This window comes from Ambystoma mexicanum, chromosome 3p (genome assembly GCF_040938575.1).
Source record: "Ambystoma mexicanum isolate Mex_15411 chromosome 3p, UKY_AmexF1_1, whole genome shotgun sequence".
Taxonomy (NCBI): Eukaryota; Metazoa; Chordata; class Amphibia; order Caudata; family Ambystomatidae; genus Ambystoma; species Ambystoma mexicanum.
Window position 1 is genome coordinate 196,498,619 of NC_090925.1, and position 19,549 is coordinate 196,518,167.

A 19,549-nucleotide genomic window follows, 5' to 3' on the forward strand; every position below is an offset into this window, starting at 1 on the left:
GCTTGTCAATGAGCATCGAGGGGCAGGGCTGCCATCTTGCATTCTGAGTCCCACGGGCTCCGAATTTCGTCGGACTTGGGCTCAGAGTGCCGTCACAATGGTGGCAATCCGGAATGTTATAAAATAAGGTGATTATTTGGCATTTCACCATTGCGGCAGGATCATGTAATAGGATCACCATGGGAGCCCAAGCAGATCACGTCCTCGCTGCATGAGGCTAGGCCACGCCCCCCTTACTGAATCACTATAAGACATGTTTAACATTTAAAATTGTAGACATTGGGCCTCATTACGAGTTTGGATGTAGCCATGCCCTTATTAAGGGCATGGCTACCCCCAAACTCAGGTCCGGATTCGGCAAAAGGGGACTTACCGGGCCATTCTGACCTTGGAGGACCTGATAATTCCCATTCGCGGGACGCGGACCCGGTACGTCCCCATTCCCACTTGAGCCCTCATAGGGCTCAATGGGAATGGGGAGGATGGTAACAACGGTCCCGTTAATAACAGGGTCGTTGCTACCATCCGGTACTGCTCGTGGGTGCGGCTCTGGATGCCTGGTCTGACCAGGCATCCAGAGCGGCACCCGCGAGCATGCTCGGAATGTTGCGTCGAGGTAACAATGGCGCCGGTAGCACTACTGGCACGTTGTTGCCTTACCGCAACACTCCTAAGAGGCCCATTATGTTGTTCCCATAATGCTCTTTGCTTTTATGCAAATCGCTAGGACTGGGTTCTGTGAAGAGATACTGTGTTGCGCAACCTGGCCGGGGGTCCCGCCCCTTGGCCCCACCCACTCCTTCCCACAGCTCCACCCCTCCAAAGAGGTCACAGTTCCCCCAATACATTTTTTCAAATTCCAGCACTGAGTATAGCCAAGCAAGTCAAGAGGTGATGTTCAGCTAGGAGTCGATCAGAATGCATCCATGGCAGAATGAAGTTATTTACTGTGGAAAAGGACAGATCGTCTGGAGCTTAACAGAATGAAAACAGCCAAAGGGTAGCTTCGACAGACCCTAAACAGGCTAATGCAAAAGACAGATTAGGTATGGGGGTTCAAATATTAAGAACATTTTATAATTTTGCCATGTATAGGGGAAGAAAGGAAGCACATATATGGGAAGAAAATAGCCAGCTAGGCAGAGGACAGTCTAGAAAAAGGAGGATCACACATTTTGGTGGGCAGAGGAGTGGCAATAAAGCGGATATCACAGAATCGAATAAGCAGAGTCGAAGATGGTGAGGCAAAGTGAATGACCAGAGAGTCGTCCGTGCAGTAGAGACATGACAACTTGAGATGTGTTGTGGCAGCGAGTAGGGAAGGGTGCAGATGAAAAATCGAAAGAGCCCAGAACATAGCCTTGAGGGACCCCCATAACCAGAGCCGGCCCCGGGTGGTTTCAGAAAATACACCCCCCCCCCGTCTCTGCATGCACCACTGGCCAATAATTTTGTACTCTCCGCTCTGGCGCCTGAGCTGGGAGTTAATCACTGGAGTAGGGTGCTCATGCATTAGCACCCGCGTCAGAGCGGGGAGGTAATCCTCTCAATAGATGGCTGTTGCTCTGCATCAGCACCCTATTATTGTTAAATGCGCCCCACTGCCGATAGCGCATTTAACAACGAAAGGCTGCCTGTCCCGCCTTCTCCCACTACGCCAGCTCAGAGGAGCCCTTGAAAGACTCCCCCGGGATGGTGTGGTGGGGGGCTAATAGTGCCCTGGGGAACTATAGTGCCCCGGGAGGTCGTCCAGCCCTAAGGCCGGCCCTGCCCATAACAAAGGGGAGCAGATGGGCAGGGCGCACCACAGCAAGACACATAGAAAGAGCACCCCAAACATCAGGGTAGGATGGTGAAGACAGTGCCACAAATACCAAGACAGCGGAGCATGGCCTGGAATATAAGGGGGCACAGAGCCTTTGCAATGGTAAAGGTCATATAGGTCAGACATAACTACCATGCCTGTAATGTGGGCAACATAGAATCTAAGATGCAACGGAGGAGAAGTGGGAATGACAGCTTGTGTGACTCTGGTGAGCAGGCAGCCCACAGCACCGGTGCCCAACTCACGCTTTACCAAGCATACGCTTGTAGATCTATTTAGGTTTAAAGAAAGAATATTAATCAGCTAATAGCATAAGCTTTGGTTTAGGTTGGGCAATGATGTAAAATAACTTTCATTTGTGATCCCAGGTTCTTTGCGGCCTTGGGGGTGACCATGCAATACTATGCTGGGCTGGTCAGTGTGTAAGTATGAAGAGGCAGAACAGTAGATTGAATCAGAGCATTGACCGGAGAGCCGTAGAGGATGCAAGAAAGAAGAGATGGAGGGGTGGATACCAAGCAAAGTGGAGGAATGCAAACGTGTGGCACCGCCCTGCAGCTCCATCCCCCAATACCTGCAGTCCACAGGGGTGGATAGCGAGGAAACTGGAGGACAGAAAACATATGTGGCACCTCCCTGTACCGCTGCTTCATCCCCCAATACCTGCAGTGCACAATGATGGGGCCAGCATTGGGAAAGCCCTCCTGGACCCGGTTGATATCGTCCAGGAAACTCAGCACACCACCGGGCTCCCCAGGCACGCCGTGGTCCGGCCAGCTAAGAAACTGGTAGTGCCAGATATCCCGGACATTGTTTTCCTAGAAGTCGAAAACAAAAGAAAATAAAACACAAAGATGATTTTGTGCTGATCCTCCCTTAGCTTTTGAAGGCAAGGAACAGTCTTCTGCATGTGTCCATCCATCCATTGCGGGGTTGGGAGAGGTAGAGACTGTCGTATAGACCAGGTGCTACAACCATACAATCAAAGATAGAATAAAGCGGCAGGATTTGGATCAGAAAATGAAACTGAAATCTCTAATGCCAGTGTACATTTTAGGGCATATGAAAGGTTTTTATATTTTGTCACCCAGTGCCACAATTAATCATTCTGATACAATTTTTTGATTTATAAAGCACCTTCGCCAAGGCGCTGCACATAAAGAACCACAATTGGTACAACAATCAAGCAAAATGATGGATCCGGTTTCTGTAGAGTGCGTGGGGCGGTAGTTAAATAGAGAAGTAGAGTTGAGAGAAGGCTTTTTCAAGATATGGCTAACTAGAGCATGCTTAAAGGAGGGAGGGAAGGTAGAAGAAGAGCGCGAGAGATTGAAAAGGGAGGTCAGAAGAAATTATAAAGGGATAGACAGCAGGGATAAGGGAAGAAGGCCAGGGGTCAAGCGGAGAAGCCAAGGGGTGAGTACGGGTAAGAAAAGAGGCAGTGTCAGAGTCAGTGAGAGGAGTCAACGAGAGAAGAGGAGAAGTGGGTCGGCATAGGTGTGGGTATGGAACACAGAGGAGAGTAAGATAATGATGAGAATAAAGTAGTGACTTTGGAGGCGCAAATGTAGATAGAGAGGAAGAGACAGAAGGATCAGAGGCAGGAAGGCAGAACATCTTGTTTATGGCCAGTAAAAGGCGCCGGGGTGACGTGAGAGAGAAGGAGTGAAAGAAGACAAATAGCGCAAGGAGAGAGGCATCATATAAAGAGTGAAGAACAGACAAGTGAGAGAGACGAGAGTGAGCTTTTTCCCAAAGGCGCTCCGCCTTCTGTAAAAGCAGAGTGAAGACAATGAAGACCAGGAGTCAGCCAAGGTTGTGAAGCTTTGCAAGACGGGGGAAACGATACTGAGGGATGGACCATGTCGCGAATAGCGGAAGGAGAGTTTTGGAGAGTAGTAGAAGTAGTGTCAGTAGGGAGTGCGGAAAAGTAGAGGGAAGTGTGACAGAAAGGGAAGACTGGGAGGAAGCAGAGGAAATGGAACAAAGGTTGCGACGAGAAAAGGTAGGGAGAAGGGGGAGTAGGAGTAGGGGCAGGGAAAAGGAGATAAGATAAGAAGAGCACATCAGTGAAAGAGAAGAGAATATCAAGTAAAGTGATGAACTAGAGACATGGGACGGGGAGTAGAGAGCTGGAACAGAGAGTAAGATTTGAGAAGTGGAATGAAAGATGGGTTACGGAAAGATGGAGGATAAAGTCACTTAGGAAAAAAAAGGGGGTAGGCGAGGGAAGAAGAGGGAATAGTAAAGAGTTAAGTCATCATAAAAAGTGTAAGCAGGGCCAGGAGGTCGATAGATAGTAAGGAAAGTGATAGTATATGGCTTTGAGAATGAAGAAACGTTATATTCAAAAGAGGAATAAGTAGAGACAGATGAAGGAGGAGAGGACGCAGTCGAAGAAGAATGGAAAAGAATGCTGGTGCCACGGTGGCATACATTGTTTGTGTTGCCTAGGTGCTTGAAGGTGCTTGAAGATTGGTGTGTTTTTTCTTTTTTGTAGGGGGCGCCACATTTTTTTCGTCCAGGGCGCTGCCGGTGCTAAGAACGGCCCAAGTGCCACCACTGTGACCAGTAGGTCGAGGTGAGTGGAAGAACTTAGTAGAGGAAGTAGTAAGAAAAGCAGGAGTGGAGGTATTATGGTGGGTAAGCCATGTTTCCGTCAGGAATAGAAATAGTAGATCAGGAGGAAAGAACAGATCAGGGATGCGGTGGGACTAATTGCAAATGGAACGAGTGCTCAACAATCCGACTTTTAAGGAGAGGAGTAGTAGAGGAAGATAGAGGGGAGTAAATAGAGGGGGGCCCATAGCGAGGACGGAAGACGGAATCGGTGGGAGAAAAAGATGGGATAGGGAGGGACATGAAGAGCAAAATCAAGAGAAAAGGCAGAGGCAGGGAACATAACCCTGGCATCCGTCCATCTTTGGACTCAATACATAGCAAACGCTCATTCCCTTTCTCCCCCCAGAATAGTGTAGAATGAGTCTTGTTTTGTTTTTTTGGCATAAGAAGGCCGCAGATTTATTTCCACAATATCATTAAAAAAACCACACTGCACACATTAGTGGAAAACACTCAGAAGATGCAGCGACTGCTCCGTGTCCAAATAACCTGCTTCCCCCTCTCCTTCCCCAAGAGTCCAGAATATGCCCAACTCTCCCAACCCTTGTGTCCGAGCCTCTCCTGCCCCTGCAGGCGCTCCTGGGCGGGGAGAGTGCCGTGTCCTAGGGGGAAGCTGAGCCCTTGTTCCCCCCCCCGACGCCCCTGCCGCTTAGGCTCCCAAGGCGCGCTGGTCTGTGAAGAGCGAAGACCCTTCCGGCTTTCTTCTAGCTCAATAGGAGCAACCAGGGTGAGAAAAAGCCCTTGAATCCGACGTCCTTCAAAGAGGACGCCCTAGGAGGTGGAAATAGGAAGAGGTGGCAAGGGGATCACGTGACTTCTCTCAATGGAGCAGCGTCAAGAGATTCTTTTCTCCAAACAGGTACGAAGATGCAGGGGAGGGCCAGAAGGCGGGGGCATCTCAGGGACCTCGGGCGGCAGTTCACACAACACTGGCGGCGATGAAGAGGTCAGGAGTGGTACAGTCCAGGGACAGTCTGTTGGCAAGGGAGTGGGGAGCTGGCCCTCTGGTTGAGAGGTCTGTAGGGACCCTTGGCGCTGTCTTGCCCACCAGTTGTATCAAAGATAGAGCTCCTTCTTGAGGTCATGACTTGGCAAGTGCCATTCACATTTGCGCACTCTGCATGAAAGGGAGACGAAATATGGGAGGGATTGTATTTTGCCATGCATGCTCGCGTGGAGCAACATTGGTGGCTGGGGTGGAATAACAGTGGACACTCCATCCTTAATCTCATCCACCAGAAATAATCTAATAGATGTTGTGTCTTCTGTTTAGTATGAAATAACAAGTAAGTCTTGGCAAAACCAATAGAATTGGCTCTTTGTAAGTGAAACTGTTTCGTAGTGGGGAAACCTGTGTGTGTGTTTATTAACACTAGAAATAATATATGCTGTCTTTCCTGGGAAGGCAGCATTGTGGGAAAAAAAGAGGTAAGGGCTGGAAGGTTTAGAATGAATCTAAACCTCTGGCATCACTCTAGGGTAACCCTCCAAACTATCATTTTTTGCCTGCCAAGCCATTACAGAAAGGGGAAAGACCATATGCAAATCAGGCTTGGTCCCACACCAAAAGGAGCAGTCCGGACTGAACTGCTGGGTCACATTCCTCCTGCACGAGACCACAAGCATCCCCAGACATGCTTCAGCCTCAGTGGGCGTCATCAGTGAGGAGTAGCTTGGGTCTCTAGGCCCAGCAGGCATGGGACCCACATCTGGGCATACCCGTCCCACTCATGGTGACTAGAGTAAGGCAAAAAACGTGACGGCTGGAAGGTTTAGAACTAATCTTAACCTCTAGCATCGCTCTGAGTAACCAGAAATCAGGCTCGGTTCCACACCAGAAGGGGCAGTCCAGCCTCAAATGCTAGGTCACATCCCTTCTGCACGAGACCACAAGCATCCCCAGACATGTTTCGGCTGAGTGGGACGGGTATGTCCAGTCGTGGGTCGCCTGCCGGCTGAGCCTAGAGACCTAAGCTACTCCTCATGTATGAGGCCCAATAATGCTGAAATAAGTCTGGGATGCTCGTGGTCTCATGCAGAAGGGATGTGACTAAGCAAGATTTGCATATGGTCTTTCCCCTTTTGTAATGGCTTGGCAGGATAAGAACGATGGTCTGGAGGCTTATCCCAGAGCAAAACCAGAGGTTAAGATTAATTCCAAACCTTCCACCTTTCACCTCCTTTGGTTTGCTTAATGCAGCATTGTGGCTATTTTTTGTCAAGGATCAAGCAGGAAGTTAAAAAATATGACAAAACTCCCCTCAACCGTGCTTGTTTATTCAGGTCCTAAAATATTACTTTCCAAGTATTAATACATATTTGTTTCAAGAATTTACCCAGACCCAAAGAAGCGGAAATAGAAATGGATTCACAACAAAAAATTCCCACAAACATGTAAGACAGGACACAAAATATAATTTCATTTCCTAATAAATATTTTTTTAGGAATTTAGTTGGACCCATAGAAATAGAATGCCACATGTGCAGCCCAGATGAAGCCAGATGTGACCTCCACGCACAATACTGCTGAGGTGACCTCCAGAACAACTGGACGCAGTACTCCAGCTGTTACCACCAGAACTAGAATAATCGAGATAAATCCTCCAGAAGAGGACACAACAATTTAGATGGAGCCTCCAGGACTAGGACCGATTCTTCAGATAAGGCCTCCAGAAGTGGACACAGCACCCGTGAGGGCAATGGGTTTCAGATGCGGGAATGAGTTAAGTGGCAACACTATACTTACGTCATTTAAGAGTGACAGCCTAAGACGCCGGATCTTGGAGTCTACGGTTGTACGCTCACTCACGTTCTCCAGCAGGTAAGGGCCAAACTCTTTAGTGCTTGCGGGTTCTGGCCAATAAGGGACACACTTATTCTGTAAGAATGAGAAGAATGAGTGAGTAGAATTGCAGACTGAAGGTAAGAGGGAAAGAAGGGAGAGGGAGAGAGAGAAAGAAAGGAGAGAGAGAAGGAAAGAAAGGAGATGAAAGTAAACATTTAGAAGAAAAGAGAAACAAAGAATGAAACAGTAAAGAATGTGGATGGATCAAGCAACATAAAGAGATGGGAAGAAAGAAAAAGAGAGTGGGGAATACGCATGCACAAATACAAATTATTCACTATTTCTTTACCCTTTATTACAGACCCCACCATTAAATGGCAGGATAATGCTCAGTATGCCGATTTATGATAGGTACACAATAAGAAAAAATGAAAGAAAGAAAGAACAAAGGAGAGAAAGAAAGAACGAAGGAGAGGAAGAAAGAGAAAAAGAAATAAAAATAGGATAAAGTGAGATACACAGCATGGAGAGAGAGGGAGAGTGGGAGAGAGATGGCAGAGTGAGAGGGCAGATAATAGAATGAAAGAGAAAGAAATGGTGAGGAATGAATTGAATTGAGATGGAGAGAGAATGGAGACACACAGACAGGCCAATGACAGGCCCAAGCAGGAGCGTATCATGCAGCAAGAGGGGTAGATTTGTCAAACTATAGATGGGTGAAAAATGAATGTACTAATAAATAAATGATGGGTTATTTGCTGGGTGGATGGGAAGGTGTTGGAATGGGTGGATGGGAGCACTGGCTGGAGGTTGTGTTGGGATGGTCAGGATAGGTCCCCAGGATTACAAGAGATTTATGTTGCGCATGCAATATCAATAACTGGGGATGGTGGCAAACTGGGTGCGATTTTGCAATTTCATATGTATCGAAGTGTACTTAATTATGGATGGGATATGTTACTTTAGTGTTACAGTTGTCTAGAATTGATACATATTAGCTTGCACACACGTAGAAAGATAAAATATCAAACCAACCAAATGTGAAAACATACATGCATATTAATACAAATACATGGGGAATTTATGAATCTCGATATAGTGCGCTTTTCACAAATTAATCAAAAACACGCTTGTCAGGGGCTGTTTTGCAAAGTGACATTTAAAACTGGTTTTGTGAGGTTTTAGAAGCCAGGGGATGGGTGAATAAGTAACTTCACAAACTTCTCAGTTAGCACAGCTGCAGGAACTAGCCATGGGTTTTATGGTCGTATAGGTTTCGTAGATAGTAGATGTAATCTGCGGGCACCTGAGAGCATGACAGATGGGTTTTCATTATTTATTTTGGTCAGCAGTAAAGTGCAGGGTAATTCAATCCCCAAGGCTACCCAGGAGTTTCAATTGTGAGATAAAGTGGCACTTTTGTAGATTGGAACAGTGACCTGGGGAATGAGATATTGCTAACTCAAAGAGACATTTTTTACTTTGCCTTCCTTATATTGCTTGAAATATTTCCGCAAACCATGTTCAAATTAAAAGTTAAGGCTAAAGCCCTTAGGCCAGTTATTGCTAGTAATGAATTATGTTTCAATGCCAATGTTTAACCGTGTGCTGATGTCATGACCTACTACTGGCGAATCCTAAGAAGATTGTGTTCTACATATGATCTGAAGATGACACTTAAGATAAAACTGGCCAATGAAAACAGAGGAATTGGGAAAAGATGGGGTTTCTTTGAAGAAGTTTTGTCCAATGATATGTGGGGGGTGGATTGCAATAAAGTACCTGGGAATGTTTTAAGAAAAACATATTTTTATTGTACTTTATGTACATCAAAAACCATCAACAATTGGTATAAGACTTTTGAGACAGTAAATAGCAATCCCCTTTCCACTCTCTCCCCCAAAAATCACTCCCTTGGTATCTTGATACTTTTTGCCCTTCCCCCATTCTCACCGCCCTCCCTCCCTTAAACATTGCCTTCAACATAATGTAAACCAGCATGTGAACCTTCGGTTCTGACCTGGTAAAGAATCTTACCACCTGCTTCTGATTATAATCTTTGGCCGCCTCTTGGGAGGCGTTCCCTCTTCTTGGGACATTGTCTCGTTAGGGTAACCCCTTTGGAGGGTGGAATTTACCACTCTCTCTATTTGAGCCACCCAGTACTATAATTCCGTAACCTCCTCCCAAGTACCACCTCTCATTCCCTAGCTTTTCAGGTATCTCGCTATAAATTCAGCCCATATACCCTGAAGTGATGCTGTCTTCCCATGAAGCACTGCAGTTATTTTTTCCATTACATATATGTTCATAGCAACATTGATCCATTATTTCTTGCCGGGAGTTGTAGCCCCTTTCCATTTCATGACTTGGCAGGCCCATGCTGCAAGCAACAGATGCGCTGCCACTCCAGTCAACCTTCTCAGTTCTCCCTCCACTTCTTCCATGCCGAATAATATCAGGAACAGTGTTTTGATACAGTGGATCCCATCTAGATCTTTAACCCACCCCAGCACTTCATCCCAGAACACCCGTATCCGAGGGCATCCTCACCACATATGCCAGTAGTTGGCCCTTTCCCCACACAAGCGCCACCACATGGGAATCGCTGACTGAAACATCTTTGACAGCTGGACAGGGTCGTATTGCCATCTGTGGAGAAGCTTAATGGCATGTAGTTTTTACTGAATAGAGATTGAGGTCCGCGAGGCCCCTTCACACAGTCTCACCCACAGCCCCGGGTCTATTTCCCTTTCCATATATCTGTCACAATGGCTCCCTGGTTTACTCGACTCCTCACCACTATCCACAGTGACCCTTATGCCCTCCTGCTCACCTGCTGTCTCTTCTTCTGTTTGGAGTCCAAATCTCCTTCTTCTCAGGGCCTCTTCTCGGGAATGCAGATGGGGTCTGCCTCGAGAGGAAGCCACCCTGCCCCTCTGACTCGGGGCCTAGGGGGGCCCCCGAACCGGGGCAGACCAATGAAGGGGAAAAAGCCACAAGGCACAAAAAACCCCTTCCGATTGGATTGGATAACAGGATGCCAGGTCAGAAATGATTTGAAGGATTCCCACACGGAACGAACTTCCTTCCAGAACGAAGGTAGGATGGGGGTGAGGGAACCCAACAGACAGAAAAGAAAAGGAGAACTGCTGAAGCCAATATGGTAGCCAAAACAGAAGGACTGCTGAAGAAAAGGGGAGCCTGAGAGGTAAGGGAGAGGACGAAAGGGCAATGCAGAACGTACTCAGGAGAAAGAAACGAGAGAGGAACAGAACACGGAGAAAGGCACTAGAGCGTACCAACCCGGAAGCCTAATGCGAATAGGTTGCAACGCGCGGGCTTCCGGGTTGGCGCTCGTAATGAAGTGCGCTGCTGATCCGACGGCGGAAAGCTAGACCGCGGCTGGAGAACGTGCAGCTGCGTAGCGGCCATATCAATGGCCACCCCAGCGCCAGCGTCTCCACAACCGCCAGCGGCCGCGGCTGCCGTGCGTGACAGTATGCCCCCCTCCAGATCCTACCCCTCCGGGTTTCCCCGGATGTGTTCGGTGAAAACATCTTAACAGTCTAGGAGCATGTACATATGACCTGGGTTCCCAAGAATCCTCCGAACTGGGATAGTTCTTCCATGACACAAGGTATTCCAATCTGCCTCTACGATATCTGGAATCTAATATGGCAGATACCTCATATTCTTCGGGTATAGCCTGGGGATAACTCGCTATCCCGGTAGCCTTTCTAACAGGAGTGCTTGAATCGACTAGCCGGAAGAGGGAGGAGTGAAAGACTGGGTGTATTCGAGACATGGACTTGAGAAGTTGTAATCTATAAGCCACTGGGTTAATCTTCTTGATTATTTTGAAAGGTCCGATAAACCGGGGGGTTAGTTTGGTTGGGTGTACCCATCTCGGCAAATATCTGGTGGACAACCAGACCCGCTCTCCCTCCCTCCAATCAGGACCGGATAAACGTCTTCTATCAGCCACCTCCTTATACCGGCGTCTGGTAGATATCAGACTTTGTTGAGCGGTAGTGTGGGCTGAGGTTATTTGATCTAATGTGGATTCGATGGTGGGTATATTAGAGGGTGAAGAGAAAATTGGTAGTATACCTCGAGGGTGGAAACCATAAGAACAAAAGAAAGGGCTGAGTCCCATCGCCGAGTGAACAGCGTTGTTATATGCGAATTCGGCAGTGGGCAGAAGACTCACCCAATTGTCCTGATACTTGTTGACATAACATCGGAGGTATTGTTCCAGGGAGGCATTAAGGCGTTCTGTCTGACCATTAGTCTGAGGATGGAAACCGGATGACAAGGCCCTCTCTATACCTAACCGTTGACATAGTGCGCCCCTAAATCGAGAGGTATATTGAGAGCCCCGGTCCGAGATAATCTTATCAGGCAGCCCGTGGAGCCTGAATATGTCCCTAAGGAATACTTCAGCCATTTCTGTAGCGGATGGAACTCCTTTCAGCGCTGAGAAATGGGCCAGCTTGGTAAATGAATCAATGGTAACCATAAGACATGTCAGCCCCTGGGATCGGGGCAGGTCTACTATAAAGTCTGTGGATATTTGGGACCATGGCTGGCTTGGCATTTCCGGTTGCATCAACAACCCATAGGGCTTGTGAGTGGAGTTCTTATTTTGGGCGCACACCATACACGACTTACAGTGTTGCATTACATCGTGAGAAAGAGAAGGCCAGAAGAAAGAGCGAGAGATCAACTCCACAGTACCCTTGACACCCCTATGTCCGGCGGTAACATGGTTGTGACCCCATTCCAGAACTTTCAGTTGTAGGGGTCTAGAGGGAATGTACAAACGCTGCCCCACCAGCAAAAGGCCTTCAGACCAGCGAAGTTGAGGTTGTAAGCCACCCGGCACAGTGGTTGCTAAATTTGGTTGGGTTGCTGTCTTAACTTCTTGAAGGAATGACGAGATTATCCCCACTATTCGGTTTCGGGGAAACATCATGTGACTAAATGAAGAAGAGTGATTTTCGGAGGTCTGACATCTTGACAGGGCGTCAGCCAAGCTGTTTTGAGTGCCTGGAATATAGGTTATAGAAAAGTCATATTGGCTGAAGAAATGAGCCCAACGAACCTGCCTGGAGTTGACGCATTCCATATTTCGAAGGATCTTTAGGTTCTTATGATCTGTACGTAAAGTGAATGGATGTGAACCGCCTTGTAGCAGGTGTCTCCACTCTTCACATGCCACCTTGAGCGCTAGAAGTTCCTTTTCAATGACTGAATAATTTTGTTGACTGGTGGATAGAGTCTTAGAAAGGTATGCGATAGGATGTTCCAGTCCATCTTTGAGTTGAAGAAGTACTGCTCCTAATGCGCTTGCGGAAGCATCAGCCTCTACTATAAAGGGCTGATTCTGATCAGGTTGGGATAGTATAGGTGCGGAACAGAATCTCCTCTTTAAACCAATAAAGGCTTGATTGGCCGTTTCCGACCATAGAAACGGCTTAGCCTCCTTCTTAAGTAGTGAAGTAATGGGCAGCACTATCTGCGAAAAATGTTCAATAAACTTTCTATAGAAGTTGGCTAGTCCCAAGAACCGTTGGACATCCTTCAAAGACATGGGTGCGGGCCAGTCCAAGATGGCAGACACCTTCCTGGGATCCATGGTTATGCCTTCATGGGATAAGATATAACCCAAATAAGGAACAGAAGATACGTAAAAAAAGCACTTCTCGGGTTTGACTAATAGGTGTTGGGATTGTAGTCGGTGAAACACTGTCTGAAGATGCGACGCATGTGCTGAGGAGGATTCTGAAAAAACCAAGATGTCATCGAGGTAGACTATGACATTGATGAATAACAGGTCAGAAAACAAGCGATCCATGAAACGTTGGAATATTGCCGGAGCGTTAACCAAGCCGAATGGCATTACTCAATATTCAAAAAGGCCAAAAGGTGTCCGAAAGGCTGTCTTCCATTCATCTCCATCTCTAATCCGGAGAAGGTGGTAGGCGCTCCGGAGATCTAATTTTGAGAAGACGGTTGAACCCTGTACAGCTTCCAGTATGTCTGCTATCAAAGGCATTGGATAACGGTCACGTACTGTGACCTTATTTAGACCCCGATAGTCGATACATGGCCTTAATTCCGAGGAATCCTTTTTAGGTATGAAAAATAAAGATGCTCCAGCCGGTGATTTAGAGGGTCGAATAAGGCCATTGGTCAGATGAGAGTCCAAGTAAATCCGAAGCGCCTTCTTCTCCAATAGAGATAACGAAAACATGCGACTAAACGGAACCAGGGCATCTGGTACCAGCTCGATGGCGCAGTCTTCCGGACGGTGTGGAGGGAGATCCAAGACCGGATTGTCTTTGAAGACTTCTTTGAACTTAACCAATTCTGAGGGAATCTTACAAACTTCATGTACTCCTTCTTGTTGGGGGGTTAGGACTTGTACAAATTCTTCTGAGGTATGGAGTAAACAGTTTTGTTTACAATACGAGGATGTAAAAGCCAGGGTGTTCTGAGCCCAGTCGATTAGCGGGTTATGCCTCCTTAACCAAGGGATTCCAAGGATAACCGGAAAATGGGCTGCTCGAATTAAGTCGAATTGTATCTGTTCTGAATGTTGGAGAATGCACGCCTTCAAAAAAATAGTGGAATGGGTGATGGGCCCCGATGACAGAGGAGAGCCATCAACTCCTTCTACCTTCTGGACTTCTTCCAGTTTCTGCAGTGGGAGACCATGTTTGTGTGCCCACTCAGTGTCCATAAATACTCCTGCGGCGCCACAATCCAAAAGCGCCATAGTGGTGAAGACTTTTGTCGGGGTTTCCAACCGGATGGGAACAGCCATAAGGCGAGAGTCCATGGTGGTTGAATGAGACGCTACGGTCACCGTAACATAGGGACTTGTGGTCGAACCTCGGTTACTCGTCCCCTTCAGTTCCGAGGTCGATCGTTTCCCGAGCGTCTTGGTGGGACTTCAGTACAACTTCGCAGTAAGTGGGAACCGGATCCACAATACATGCAGAGGCCCGCTTCCCTCCGGCGTCTTCTTTCTTCGGGGGTCAACGGGGACCGTGCGGACCCAACTTGCATGGGTTCCTCCTTGTTACTGGAGTGAGACAGTGAGGGCATACGGTAGGCACTAGGTAGAGGGGTGACCGACACCCTTTGTTTCTTCTTTTCTGCCTTGCGTTCGCTAAGGCGGTAGTCAATCTGTGTTACTATGGAGAATAAGTCCGACAGGGTAGTAGGACGGGCTATTCGGGCCAGCTCATCCTTTATCTCCTCCTTCAATCCTCGACGGAAAATTGTATACTGGGCCCTTTCTGGCCAACCTGCCTCAGAGGCCAACCGTTTAAAGGTGGAGATGTATGTCAGCAGGTCCTTGGAACCCTGTTGCACATCCAAAAGTTCCTCTGCAGCCACATGTGTTATCTCCGGTTGTTCGAACTGCTGGCGCAATAAGGTCAGAAAACCCCCATAATCTCTGATAATAGGGTTATTGTTGGTCACAAATGGGGTGGCCCAAGCCAAGGCATTTCCCATCATATTAGATATCATGTACCCCACCTTAGCTTGATCGTTAGAGAACATCAGTGGTCTGAATGCAAAGTAAACGGAACATGCTTCCAAAAATTCTTTTAAGCGCTTTGGGGTGCCGTCATATTTGCCTGTGGACAAGGTCATAGGCGGTAAGTCGGAATCTCTAGCTTCTCGATTAGAGATCATCTGCCTCAGAACTGCATTGTCTGCCTTTACATTCTGTAGTTCCATATTCATGGCCTGAACCGCGGCTACTAAATCTTGTATTTGCTCGGGGGAGGCCATACTTCTTTCTGGGCGTTGCAAACTGTCACAATGGCTCCCTGGTTTACTCGACTCCTCACCACTATCCACAGTGACCCTTATGCCCTCCTGCTCACCTGCTGTCTCTTCTTCTGTTTGGAGTCCAAATCTCCTTCTTCTCAGGGCCTCTTCTCGGGAATGCAGATGGGGTCTGCCTCGAGAGGAAGCCACCCTGCCCCTCTGACTCGGGGCCTAGGGGGGCCCCCGAACCGGGGCAGACCAATGAAGGGGAAAAAGCCACAAGGCACAAAAAACCCCTTCCGATTGGATTGGATAACAGGATGCCAGGTCAGAAATGATTTGAAGGATTCCCACACGGAACGAACTTCCTTCCAGAACGAAGGTAGGATGGGGGTGAGGGAACCCAACAGACAGAAAAGAAAAGGAGAACTGCTGAAGCCAATATGGTAGCCAAAACAGAAGGACTGCTGAAGAAAAGGGGAGCCTGAGAGGTAAGGGAGAGGACAAAAGGGCAATGCAGAACGTACTCAGGAGAAAGAAACGAGAGAGGAACAGAACACGGAGAAAGGCACTAGAGCGTACCAACCCGGAAGCCTAACGCGAATAGGTTGCAACGCGCGGGCTTCCGGGTTGGCGCTCGTAATGAAGTGCGCCGCTGATCCGACGGCGGAAAGCTAGACCGCGGCTGGAGAACGTGCAGCTGCGTAGCGGCCATATCAATGGCCGCCCCAGCGCCAGCGTCTCCACAACCGCCAGCGGCCGCGGCTGCCGTGCGTGACAATATCTTTCCCACCTCTGTCTCAAATTCTCTGTGGACCCCTTCCCTGCAATCAGCAGTGTACTATATATAACAGAAATCAAGCCCTTTGTTCCACTTCTTTTATGTAAGACTTTCAAAGGGAGTGAGGTCTACCTGTATCGCCGAAAGAGAACCTATGCCCAGTTCCCCTTCCAGGTCCGTAATCGTTATGATAACATAGTTGGCCCACCCTCTACAGGCACGCCTCTAACCATGTTTGGAATCTCTCAGGGTTCAGGATCGCATCCCGGACAACGGGTGCCCAAATATGACTACGGGGAGATGGCCATGTTGTCACTCCCTGCATATCCACCTTCTCCTGCCAAATTTCCCAAATGGTTCCCAGGATCGGGTGGTCCCTGATTTATTTTTCGTGAAACACTACCTCTTGGCACCCACAGCCACTCTGCCATAGTGGCGGGAGCTAAATTACGACTGTCCAACTCAACCCATTGGAAATCCTTCTGCATCCTTAGATGGGGTATGAGGACCCTTAGCTGTGCCGCTTTGTAATACAGCTTCAAATTCGGGCCCCCCGCTTCTTTTGGCAAAGTAAGAACTTCATACACAATTCTTGCTTTCTTCCCTTGCCACAGAAACTTAAGCATCTTCCCTTTTGTCTCCTGGAAGAAAGACTCAGGGACCCGTATTGGGAGCATTTGGAATGTGTATAAAAACCTTGGGAGGCAAACCATCTTCAGGGCGTTAAGGTGCCGAGCCACAATATGGTCAGTTTACCCCGTCTTTCAAGGTCGGCTCGAAATCCAGAAATGAGGGCAGGGACATTAGCTTCAAATACGGCTCCCACCTCCCTTGTAAGGTTAATACCCAGGTATCTCAATGTATCCCATTTAACCATTTGTCCCAATGGGTCGAATCTATTCCTGTCTTCTGCCCTGTCCCCCTTCAAAGGAAATAGGACAGACTTGGCCCTATTAATCTTGAAGCCAGATAGCTCTCCAAATTGTTCAATCAGGTGGATTATCCTTGGTATCTAGGATGGAGGGTTCCTTATATGTAGGAGCATATAGTCTGCGTATAACGCCACTTTTTAATCTACTCCATCCACCCTGAGTCCCTCAACTAGGGGGTCTCCTCTGATTCTTTGAGCTAAAGGCTCAAAGGAATGCACAAATAGGATCTGGGAGAGCCTTGTCCCGTGCCCCTACTTAGGGCGAACCAGCGGGAGTAACCACCATTAACTGCCACAGATGCCCTTGGGGAAGTGTACACTGCCATTATGCCCCTCCTAAACCTAGACCCCAAACCCACATTGCCCAGAACTTCCTCGAGAAAGTCCCACTCTACCCTATCAAACGGTTTCTCTGCGTCCATGAGAAAAGTGCACCCCACATCCCCCAACTCCCACATTTCGTGAATCAGATGTAAAGTTTACCTCATCGTGTCTGCTCCCTGTTGGCCCATTATAAAGCCCAGCTGATCAGAGTGTATCAGGTGCAGTATGTATGTTTCCAATCTCGCCGCCAGTACCCTCGTGTAAATCTTAGCATCGATATTCAGGCGGGATATGGGGCGGTCTGTTCCACACCTTCTGGAGTCCCTACCTTCCTTATGGATCACAGTTATTAGTGCGTGGGAAATGGATCACAGGGCTTCTCCTGTCTCCAGGATATCGTTAAAGAGCTCTACTATGAAGGCTAGGAGGGGGGAACTAAATGACTTATAAAAACCTGCTGAGAACCCATCTTCCACCGGGGCCTTACCTAGAGGTAGTCGCACCACCGCCCTCTTTATTTTTTCTGCCGTAATTGGGGCTTCCAGTGCCTCGGCTTTCTCCCGGGAGAGCCTTGGCATCTGCGTCCCAGCCAAGTATGTTGTTATCTCTCTGCGTCCCGGATTGGCCTCCGATTTGTATAGTTTTTCATAAAATACTGCGAACGCTTCTTGAATCCCTTCCGTCCCTGGGTCCTGTGTCCCCCCAACCTCTTCTATGGCAGCCACCCATCTCTCGGACCTCTGCGCCATCGACCTGGCAGCCAATAAAGCATCCGCCTTATCTAACTTTTTGTAGAACCTCTGTTTCAGGAACTGTAGGTTCCTGACTGTCTGACCTTCTACAAGGGGCCTCAGCTCTTCCCTTTTTCTCCTCGCCTCAAACACTCTCTGCTCCCTCTCTTGAATGGCGTCCCTCGCCCTCCTGTCAAGATGCACAATCTCATCTCTCAACCTGTTTTCAATTAACATCTGCTCCCTTTTCTTCCTAGCCCCTTCCCTAATCAGTATCCCCCTCCAAATCCCCTTCCCAACCTCCCACACCGTCTTCCTTGAGACCTCTCCCATGTTATTTATTTTAAAATATTCCCAATTTCAGTGGCCATTTCCTCGCGGAACACCGGGTCCTTCCACAGTGACTCATTGCATCTCCACTTAGACCCCTTATGTAATAGGCTGTGACTGTTTAGCTCAACCGTTACCATATCATGGTCTGACCATGCGAGCAGAGAGATCTCCGCATCCAACGTCTCCTCCCACATCCCCCCTTGGAAAGTACAGGTAGTCTATTCTGGTGAAGGTGCTCTGTGGGGCCGAGTAGAAGGTATACCCCTTTTTCGTTTGGGTGATGGTGCCGCCATTAATCTCGGAGCTCGTAGACCGCCATCATTTCCAAGATCTCACCCCGTCCCGGGCGGATCCTGCGTCCCTGTGTTTCCCGCTTGTCTATCCAATTTAACATCTGCCCACATATTAAAGTCCCCGTCCAATATTATATGGCCTGAAGCCTCCAACATCAACTTCGGATGTTTTTCAACAGAAACCTCACCTAACCCTGGTTAGGGCAGTAAACAGTAGCAAACATAAAACACACCTTCTGTATAGTGCCCACAATCAAGAAATCCCTGCCTTTTTCATCCGCCCACACTTTGACCACTTCCATTTTAAGCCCCTTCCCTATGAGGATTCCAGCCCCCGCTTTCCTCAAGGGCCCAGAGCCGCAGTATTCCTGTCCCAATCCACCACTTGGGACCGTATTTATTCTCCTGAAGAAACATCACATCAAGGCCCACTCTTCGGAATTCCGCTAGCCACTAACGACCTTTTCATGGGCGAGTTCAACCCCTTGACATTCAACGTTCCACTTCAAGATGACCACCCCCTTGAGTTCATAAATTTACTGGCATACTATCGTCCCACCGCCCACACCTCTTCTTCCCTCTCCAGGGGGCTAAACTCGGACTCCACTGACTAGCAACCGATTAAATTCAACTTCGAGAAGACCCTTTTCCTAACCCCTTCACCACCTCCCGCCCCTTCCCCTTTCCCCCAAGGTGCCTGACACCTCCCCGGCTGAAATTGAAATTATGGAAATGCGCGCTGCCAATTCATCAAACAATTCAAGAACTATACTCGAACACTACAGTCCCGATACATCTAGATCAACAAGGGTCGTTGACTACATCTATCACCACGAATAAAGGGCTGAAACAAGGCTGCCCCCTTGCAGCTGACTTGTTCAGCCTGTTTATAGCAGATGTCAAACAGGCATTCCACCACATTAGATGTTTTCCACCCAAAATCGGTAACACAACCATAAACCGGCTTTTGAATGCTGACGACATCGCCTTAATAGATCAAACTCCCATTGGCCTACAACGCCAACTGAACACATGCCATCATTATATCACAACCAATGGGCTTAAAATCAATCTAACTAAATCCATAGTGATGATATTTGGAGAAAAATCTATCGGCATGAGGAAAAGCTCTA

The 19,549-nt window shown here is 48.1% G+C and overlaps 1 protein-coding gene across 7 annotated transcripts in view; it reads right to left on the minus strand.

Annotated features, from left to right (window-relative positions):
- The window catches only part of PTPN6 (protein tyrosine phosphatase non-receptor type 6), a 583,776-nt gene that overhangs the window by 41,273 nt on the left and 522,954 nt on the right, over positions 1-19,549 (minus strand). For all 7 annotated transcript variants that reach the window (XM_069650624.1, XM_069650626.1, XM_069650621.1 and 4 more), the window contains 2 exons: positions 7,194-7,325; positions 2,489-2,643 (listed from right to left, as the gene is read on the minus strand). In XM_069650624.1, the coding sequence (XP_069506725.1) occupies positions 2,489-2,643; positions 7,194-7,325 (287 nt within the window). The remainder of the gene's footprint in view (positions 1-2,488; positions 2,644-7,193; positions 7,326-19,549) is intronic.